The sequence below is a fragment of the Arachis duranensis genome, chromosome 8 (genome assembly GCF_000817695.3).
Source record: "Arachis duranensis cultivar V14167 chromosome 8, aradu.V14167.gnm2.J7QH, whole genome shotgun sequence".
NCBI classification, from domain to species: Eukaryota; Viridiplantae; Streptophyta; class Magnoliopsida; order Fabales; family Fabaceae; genus Arachis; species Arachis duranensis.
In genome coordinates this window covers 12,649,433-12,659,382 of record NC_029779.3, presented here as the reverse complement: position 1 = coordinate 12,659,382, position 9,950 = coordinate 12,649,433, and the positions used below count along the sequence as shown (strand labels likewise).

General features: G+C 27.4%; 1 protein-coding gene across 1 annotated transcript in view; it reads right to left on the bottom strand.

The window, feature by feature from the left end:
* LOC107460836 (sugar transport protein 5) overlaps window positions 1–1,870 on the bottom strand; it is a 3,443-nt gene extending 1,573 nt beyond the window's left edge. Inside the window, exons 1-2 of the mRNA XM_016079255.3 lie at window positions 1,631–1,870; window positions 1,136–1,455 (exon numbers count right to left, since the gene is read on the bottom strand). Of these exons, the coding sequence (XP_015934741.1) occupies window positions 1,136–1,455; window positions 1,631–1,763 (453 nt within the window). The 5' untranslated portion in view covers window positions 1,764–1,870. The remainder of the gene's footprint in view (window positions 1–1,135; window positions 1,456–1,630) is intronic.
* Window positions 1,871–9,950: the final 8,080 nt, after the last annotated feature.

Sequence of the window (9,950 nt, the reverse complement as noted above, 5' to 3'; positions counted from 1 at the left end):
CTAATTAATTTAAAATTATTTATTTAATATTTATTAATTATTTATTAAAATAATTATATAATTTTAGATATTAATTTTTTAACATTTTCGTTCCATATAAAATAGTAATGAAGGAACTTACTTAAATTAAGAAATTTAAGTGATTAACATAATGTTTGGTTTTTATCTTATTTTTAAATTAATATTGATCAATTTTTTTACACTAAAAATTAGTTCCTTGACCTTCTCCTCAATGAAGATGAGGAAAGTATAATTTGGAGTTAGTGTAAATATGAAAAGACCTCCTGAAATTAAAGATCTCTATGATTTGCTCATTATAATATTGGACTTGGCAGTATTCCCTTGTTGTTGCATGTGACTGATGGACTTATCACTCATGGTCAAAGTTGGACATGATAAGAAATGAGTGAACTAGCAATTTAAGCTAGGTACACAAATAATTAATGGCCTAGTTGTTATTAGAATATTCTTTTTAAAAAATGTTTTCCTTTAGAATCCGCTATTTTCAAAAAAAATATATCTGGAATGTGTTTTAAAAGTATATGTTACTGAAAAACTAAAATTAATTTATTTTTTTTAAATTAGTTAAATATTTTATAATATTTTTAATTAATTATATACTTATTAATTTGAGAGTCTAAGAAATTTTGTGTGGGATGTTCTCGTTTAAAAAAAATTATATGTTAAATCTTAAATTTTATAAAAATAAGATATATAGATTAGTTTTTCAAATTTTTTAGAATTTATTTATTTAAATAAAAACGAAGAGTATGACTAAATTCTTAAGTAAGAGCTTATGTGTCTTATTTTTATAAAGTTTAAAGACTTTAATATAATAAATTTTTTTAAAGACAAAAAAATTTCATAAAAATTTTTTTAGAGACCTATTTAAGTATATACTTTTAAAGAGTAATTAATATTGGTCAACTTTTTATTATAAAATTATTTTTTAATTTTATATTTTAGAAAATTTAAAATTTATTATTTAAAATTTGAAACATAGAATAAAAATAATATTAAAAAATTAGTTGATATCAATTAATTTTATAGCTAAAGTCTTTTAAAATATACTCTTAAGAGATATGTTAACAATTTTTTAGGAAAAATTAAAATAAAGAAAAGAGCGTTGACTAACCTGATTAGTGAAACCAACCCCAAAGCCGAGAAGGATACGACCCAAGATGAGCATGGCAATGTTTTCAGCTCCTCCGTTGAAAGCACCGCCGACAAGGAAGGTGGCGCCACCAATCATCATGGTGATCCTGCGGCCAAGGGCCGCCGTGACTCGGCTTGCAACGAGCGACGACATCAAGCCAGCCAGATACAAAGAAGACGTGAACAAAGTAAGCACTTGACTGTCATACACACAGTACAAGTTCACTTTAGCACCAGCTGCCTTCCTCAGTATGTCTGGGAAGAACTTCTCAAGAAACGGTACCATTGTTGTCACACCTCCTGAATTTTTTTAGACAAACAATTATTAGTTAACTCCTCTGGTATTTATCAAAGCAAAAAGTACGGAGTACTAATTAATCTAAAATGTATGATAAATAAAATAATTTAAAAAAAAATTGACTGATGTCATAATAACAAGGCAAATTAATAACATGGGAAAAGATGAATTAAGAACCTGAAACTCCGATGTCATATCCAAAAATGAGGCCACTGGATGCAGCAACAAAGCAAGTGATGACAACTGAGAGTGTCACCCTGCCGTCGAAGCTACCGCCCGGGGTATCAACCGCAAATCCGCCACCCGCCATTTTCTGTGAGTCTCTTTCCTTGACTCTATAAGATTCAAATAGCAGCAAGGTTTTTGCTGCTTTTGTAATTGAGTCTAACTCTGTGGAAGGACACACTCAACAGACGAGTGTGTGGAAACTTATTTATAGGGTCGTAGCCTGTGCACACGTTTGTCCTTTTGTAAATATTTTCATATTTTTGTTCTTTTGCAAATATCTTCATATATATGTTTATATATATATGAAATCATTTTAATTTTATTTAAAATTTCTTTAAAAAAATTAAGATGTATACTAAAAGTAATCACTAAAATCAGTCTCACTAGCTTGTCCAACGACAAACTTTTCAATAAAATTCAGTGTCACAAAATTCAGTACCGTGACAAATTAGTTTTTAGCTTGTCAGATTAAAAAATACCAGAAAAAATAAAAAAAATTAGTTACTAATATAGAATATATATTAAAATATTAAATACATATTAAAAATAAATTAAACTACACGTATATATATAAAATTAATTTTAGGGACTTATTTTAATATATTAATAGCATTCTCTTAAAAAATTATTATATAGGCCACCGTAACACCATCTGTAATTTGTTGATTGATTCATAGTACCAATTAGTAATTACAACCATGAATTAAATAATCTTTTAAAAATTGTTGAATATCTAGTACTATATGATTCATTCTTTTAGCTAGCTAGTCTTGGCTACGATACGTATACAGTACTACTATCACACAGTAATTGTTCCTTGTTTTCTCTTCCAAGATAATTTGTTCCCCATATTAACCTACTAATTGATTATTGATGCTTCGTTTTTCTTGTAGGAATGATATCATTATCACGTATAAGTCTTCTATGTTAGTTTCACCATGCATCCATATCAGTCTTCTTTTCATACATTTATAATAACGAATATAATTCTCTGTCTGTCTTATTTGAGTTTGAATTTCATGTTCAATTTCCTCTTTCTAAATTCTAACCATTCAGTCTACTTACATGTCTGTCTAACTAGTTTAATCTCTCATAATTAATTTTGAATTTTGATAAAAAGAGAAAAATGAACGCTAGTTAGTAATTATTAGCATTCAATGTTTAGAATTTCTTAGCTTATACACGTCTACACAATACATACAATGTCCATTGACTATATGTGGCTATGAAAAAAGAATTCGAGTCAACCTCAGAGCAGATATGTATCAGTATCAAAATTGAATTTATGATCCATATATGTACGTATAATTCGTGCTTATTTGGAAATTATCTATGAATTGAGATTTTGTAACCTCAAATTTTTATGCCATGGCCCTTTTCGTTTTCTCAAAAATTCTAATTCACAAAGAAAAATGCTACATGTATAACATTAATCAGTCTTTAATCAGTTTTTATTAAAATTTAATTATTTTTTTATTAAAACATATCCCTATCTTTAGGATACATATCTATAAATATTTTTAATTTAAATAATAAAAACATAAATCAATCTAACTTCTCTCCAATTTCATAGTTAACTATTAGGACTTTGCTTCTTTTTATCCAACCTCCTATAACAAACCTGATTTGTTGTTCCTTTTTTTATCGTAACTTTCACACTGTGAAGCACCCTCGCAATCAAACATGATTTGTTATTAGTTGCATTAGTGAATTTCAAAAACAGAAACCTCCCGGCCGAAGCCTCTCTCATTTTCATCGGTGAAGGTAGCTGAAACATCCTTTAATCTTCATTGGTGAAAGGTATCACCACTTTTTATATTTGTGCTTAATTAATGTTATGAAATATCATATTCATCATTTTTAATTATATTTAAAAATAAACAGGAAAATTCCATTCTTATTTAATTGGAACAAGTTTGATTTTATTAATAGAATTGTTACGAATAAAGTATTTTGTACTTAATTAATTTGAGTAAAGAAACAAATAAAAAATCTAGAATTTACGAGAGAAAATATAGCTGGTATAGTCATAATAATTGTGTTTTTATTTTTCAATTATAACACATCTAATAGTATGATATTATATACAAAATATTTTTAAAACACATCTAAAATCGTAAAAATCTAGTTTTTAAATATACACATTTTCAAAATCGTAAATTTCTAGTTTTTAAATAAAAACGCACATAAATTATTTTGTACTTAATTAGTTTGAGTAAAGAAGCAAATAAAAAATCTAGAGTTTACGAGAGAAGATGTAGTTGGTATAATCATAATAATTATATTTTTATTTTTCAATTATAACACATCTAATAGTATGATATTATATACAAAATATTTTTAAAACACATCCATAATCGTTATAATATATTTTTAAAACACATCCATAATATATTTTTAAAACACATCCATAATCGTTATAATATATTTTTAAAGTTAAATTTTAAATTTTGATTCATTTGAATTTTAGTTGTGTACTTAAATTATAATATATTTTTATATTAAATGTATTAATTTTGAAACGAAAATTTAAGATTTAAATTTTAAATTTTAGTTTGATTTAATTTAAATTTTAAATATGGATTTAATTTTTAAAGACACTAAATCTATTTACATTTTTTAGATGTGTTTATTTTATTTTTTTGAATTATTGTAAAAAAAGGCTGAATATTGTACCAATTTTAAAGGATACCTAGTTGAGTTGATTCACAAACAACGCTTTAGCCAATTAATTACTCTCAAATCATCATTTTTCATTTTTTTTAGTCAAATAGTTTATTTATGGTTCAATTGCTCTGTCTATAATTTTATTAAACTTTTAATTAGGTTTTTATATAATTTTTTTTAATTGAGTCCTTATATTATATAAAATTTTGTAATTAAATCTTTACCGTGACAAAAATATTAGAATTAACAGAATATTCTGTTTAATTATACAAAATATTTAGTCAAGTGTTAGACATATTCATTTTGTTTAACGGAATATTCTGTTAATTCCAACGTTTTTGTCACAACAGCGACTTAATTACAAAATCTAATATGGTATAGGGACTCAATCGAAAAGAAAAAATATATAAGGACTTAATTGAAAATCCAGTAAAATTATAGAAATCGACAGAATAATTAAACTTTTATTTATTAATAAATTTTAATAAAATTAATTTTGATACATTGATAGTATAAAATATTTTTATATAATTGTTCAATCAAAATTTATATTTTTTAATAATTATTTATACGATAAATATAAAAATTAGTTATTTTAACTTACATAATATTATGTGATTGGATGTACGTATAAAACTGTTTTATTAAAATTAAATTAAATTTTAATTACCAACTAAATTTCTAATTTTTCTTATCCGATAAACAAACAGTGCATATATTAGATTTCAATTCCTTTTAGAAATGAATAAGTATAGTCAAATTTATTTACTCATTATTTAAAAAGATATGAAAATACTTAAATTTTAGAAAGAATTCCGTTAGAGAGATAATAAGATATCTATACAATACATATAATGAGTTATTTATTTGGCCCAATCTAAATTAATAATGCAATTTAACCATCAGTAACTCTCGTTTCATATGACCTTTTACCCCTAATTTTTTCCTAATTTAAATTTTTTTTCTTTAACCTTTCTAAACCGATCCGCTCCCGTGTGACGTGGAGCCTCTATTTTCTCCGACCGGAGCTGTAGCGCCCAACTTCGTCGCACCTACGCCCTCGCGGGAAGGAACTCCATTGCTCCTCACGCGGCTAAACATCCGTCTGCTGAGGAGTCAACATCCATCATCGCCAACATGAATTGCAGCACCGAATCCCTTGCGCGCGACATCTCAGTGTCTGACTGAGGCATGGGTCTTGTTTCTTGCGCCTGCTAGTTGAAGCTGTGACCATTGAAAGGGTTACGGTCTCAGATCTGTTACGGTCACCTAACCCCAAGCGTCGTAAAAAATCTACGGTTATTGGGTCAATTTCTCGTGTGAATGATTTCTGTTTTTATTTCATCTTATTATAGATTCAAATTATTTTGCTGAGATGATTGATCCTTATTTCTTATGTATTCAATAGTTGCAGTTTCAGTAAGTTTGAACATGTAGAATAATATGTTGGTTTAGATGGTTGCAATTGATTTAAGTTTAGCGCGGGAAAAATAATATGTACTCAATTTTTTGTTATAGTTGCTGGCTCTTGTATATGAGTACCTTTTGTTGGCATGTAGGAGTGCTCTATGTAGATCTTTTTTTATTGCTGTGCTACTCCCTCTATTATGTTAATTGTTTGTTAAGTCATTTGACGTGACCGTTGTTCGAGTTGTTCTTGTTATAATATTGCAATGGTTTATATAGTGTAGTTTCTATGTCTAGTAACTTATTCAAACATGCAATGGTGAACTAGTGATCAATGTTTAATGTGCGTATTGGAGGGTGTTTGCACATTGTTTCTACTTATTTTTGTAGGAAATATGATTTGAGTCAAAAATAGCAGTTGGATTATTTAATTGTTAATTTATCATGTTATGTTTTTTTTCTTGTTATAAAGTAAAAATAACTTTGCATTGCATTGCAGAGAACCAATTGCGTGATAATGTGTTAGCATACTCACAACACCTAGCACGAGGACGTTGACGCGACGGGCTGAAGGATTGCCACATGTGGAAAAGGTCAAGGGCAGAAAAAATTAGCATACTCATACTAGAGTGTAACTTTTGATATGCTTGTTTTTCTTATACACTGGTTCTAGTCTTGAGAATTTATTTATGTGAAATCAGGAGGACGTAACTGTGGACCCTCTTTTACCTTTTTATAATTTTGTGAATATGTTTGTCTTCATTCACTCAGGCATGACATTCTAAAAAATGTATGAAAGTGAACATCCATTTTCTCTGTGAAAGGTACCATCCATATTCTAGCTAAAACGAACATCTGTCTAACTATGTCTTTATTAAGGGATTTATCTTTAGTTTTCTAAAGTGGAACAACTTGAAATTGTTAAGCATTGAGTTCTTGAATTTTGAACTTGCGTCAAGTTTTCATGAAGCGTTCTGAATAGATGTTACAACAAAAGTGAACATCCATTTGTCCTCTGAAAGTAACCATCTAGATTCATACTATAACAAACATCCAGTCTTTATCGAGAGATTTATGTTTACTTTTTCAAAGTCAAATGACTTAAATTTGTTAAGCATTGAGTTCTTGAATTTTGACATTGAACCAAGATTTCACGAAGCGTCCTGAACAGGTACGCTATAGTGACCATAGTCTGAACATCCAGTTATATGTAAAGATGAGCATCCAACATTTGTGAATAGGGATAATCGTGTAATCAATAAGTGGGATCATATAATCAAAATAAACATCCATATTGTCTAATAAATTAATCATCCAGATGGATACAATAACGGTGAACATCATTAATATTTAGAAACGAACATCTAATTTTTTTTTAAAATAAATCCATTCTTTCCGGACTAGATAACCGTTTTCGTCTATAGTATCTAATACATGAATTACGTACTGAAAGCAATGTCCAACGGAAACTAATTATTGTCGAATAAGCTTGACAAAGACATGAACCCATTAAATTAGTGGGGCTCATTGCGACCAACATGAGCACCGAACACAATAGAGAGAAATGTGAAAAGAGGAATGAAAGAGAAGAGAAAGAGTGGACGACGGTGATTGGTTGGCTGGGAGTGATAGTTAGGGTGATCTAAGTTAAAAAAACGAAAAAAAGAGATGAAAATTAGATAGAAAAGAAGTAATGAAGAGAAAAGAGGTAACAGTATATTAAAAGAAAAGTTTGTTGTTTTGATTCTATAACTGACAATAATCTTAATTTATTTTAAATTTTAAATTAAAAATAATTTAAAATTAATTAATTATCTATAATATATTTTAACTTTTAATTTAATTTCATTATATACATTGTATAATACTTCTATTAGCTTTTCATATTTTTTCTAAAAATAAATATGAGATTAGAAACAGTTTAAAATTAAAGTTTCTTCCTACAACATAGAAAGGTTGAAGTTATTGCTCCTCATTTTGCGAACAAGCCATATGTAGAGAGCAGTATTGCATCAATTGCACGTTCAATCTTAACATTAATTAAATTTTTTAAGAATATGGTACTATNAATTTTAGTAATTAATTTTAACAAAGCAATAAAATTTTCGAATTTCTTCAAAGTAAGCGCCACACGAAGACCGGGTTTATGATGAGCAGCCAAATCTGATCTTTCAAACACTGATGACCACAGAATGAAAGCTACCTTAGCTTTATTTTATTTATTTAGTTTTTTTTTTTCTTGGTGCACCTACCACTTGTTTACTTTATGCAAAGACCAGACATGACATTTATAATAAGGGTGTAGTTATCATGTGTTTTTATTTATCATTAATAAAAAAATTATTCTTTATTTAATAAATATAAAATAAATATTTTAAAAATTTAAATTTTTTATATTTTTAATAAAAAATTTAATTTATAATCTTAATATATATACATTTAAAATACAATATAGATAATCGTTGCAACAACATTCTAAGACTCTGAAAATATTGATACTGAAAGAAATGTACCCACAAATTCAATACATAACGAACGGTCAAAGAAAAAACAAAGAAAAAACTGGTCAACTGCACAAATAACTACTAAACATAATGCCATATTTTTGTGGGAGTTTATGAGTCCAATACACAAGTGAACTTAGTCAAAATATTGTTGTCAAATATCTTTCAAGTATAAACAATATAGACGGCAAAGTCTCGGCAATATAGTTCGTTACGTAGGTGACAGTGAAATACTTGAAGAAAGAAAAGAATAAGAAAAAATCTACGAACCAACTACCATAGTAGAAATTTATTTTTTTTATAATATATATATACAAAATTTTTTAGGTAGATAATAATTTTTGAAAATAATATGAATAATAAGTTCTAAAATTGGTTCAATAAAATAAAAACATACTACACTTTAAATTATCCACATAAATCTTAATATTAGAATAATCATCCGCACACCTAATAAATTAAATATTCGATATATCTATTATTCACATTGTTTAAAATATTTTTTATTATCTACCTATACTTTTTCTATATATATATATTTCTTAATTAGTTAGTTGGAATTCGTTTTACTCTTAATTAATTCTCTAACAAAACTCAATAATTGTTATCTGCCTGTACTTTTTTATTGTTTAATTGTTTACATTGTTTATAAAATTTAGGTCCCAATTCTAATTACACAATAACAAACAAACACAATTTGATTCTATCTTATTCTGTTATTCAAGAATTAGAAATTTCAAATTAAATTAAAGAATTTATTGGTAATGGCTGGAGGTACGTAAATTACTGATTTCAACATCGCACTCCTTCATCTCGCTCTCGCTTTCTATCCTGCCGCTGTCGCCAATCGTGCCGCGCGCCTCCACCTTTGCGTCGCCGTCCTCAATCGCGCCACTCCCGTCCTCGTGCCTTTTCTCACGTCGTCGTCTTCCATCGCGTCGCGCCCTTCTTCTCTCTTCTTTGGATGTAATTTGGATTTTTTGGATGTAATTTAATTTTTTTTATATGTAGATGTTTTTTCGTGATATTTTTTATAAAAAAAAATAAACATTCAATTATAAAAAAGAAACTTCTATCATTCCTTGAGAATGAATTTCCAATTCACAAATTTTAATTAACTAAAAAAATCCAATATTTACGTAATGAAATATCCCATTAGTAAAAAAAAACACCCACAGCTCTCTTTATAAATTTTAGAATGCAGTTCAAATATAAGTTAGTTGAAATTGACTACATCCCTTATTAATTATCTAACGGAGTTATTCAAAGAATTGCCAACTTAATTGAAAAGAAAATTAACAAGTTGTAAGAGCAAGTTTGAAATCACAAAACGGAAAAGTGCAGCTGTACTGTTTTGTTTATATTTAATATTAATTAATCATGGGTCATGTAAAATATAACATTGTTTATACGTCCATTATATAAGTTAAGATAACGGTATGTGACACTTTTATATACGAAAATTAATCTCTATATAATATGGAGCATCGCATGACGTACAAAGGAATAAAATATTTTGACAAATATTTATTCACGAAAATATTTAACCACCGTGATGAATCAAGGATATATAGTGCTAACTTGATATTAGTGTTTTTTCATTGAAATAATTAAGTATATAGTAGCGACTGATTTGGTGGTTTCTTATAAAGAGGGTCATGAATTTTATTTTATTTCTTTTAAGTTTTAGT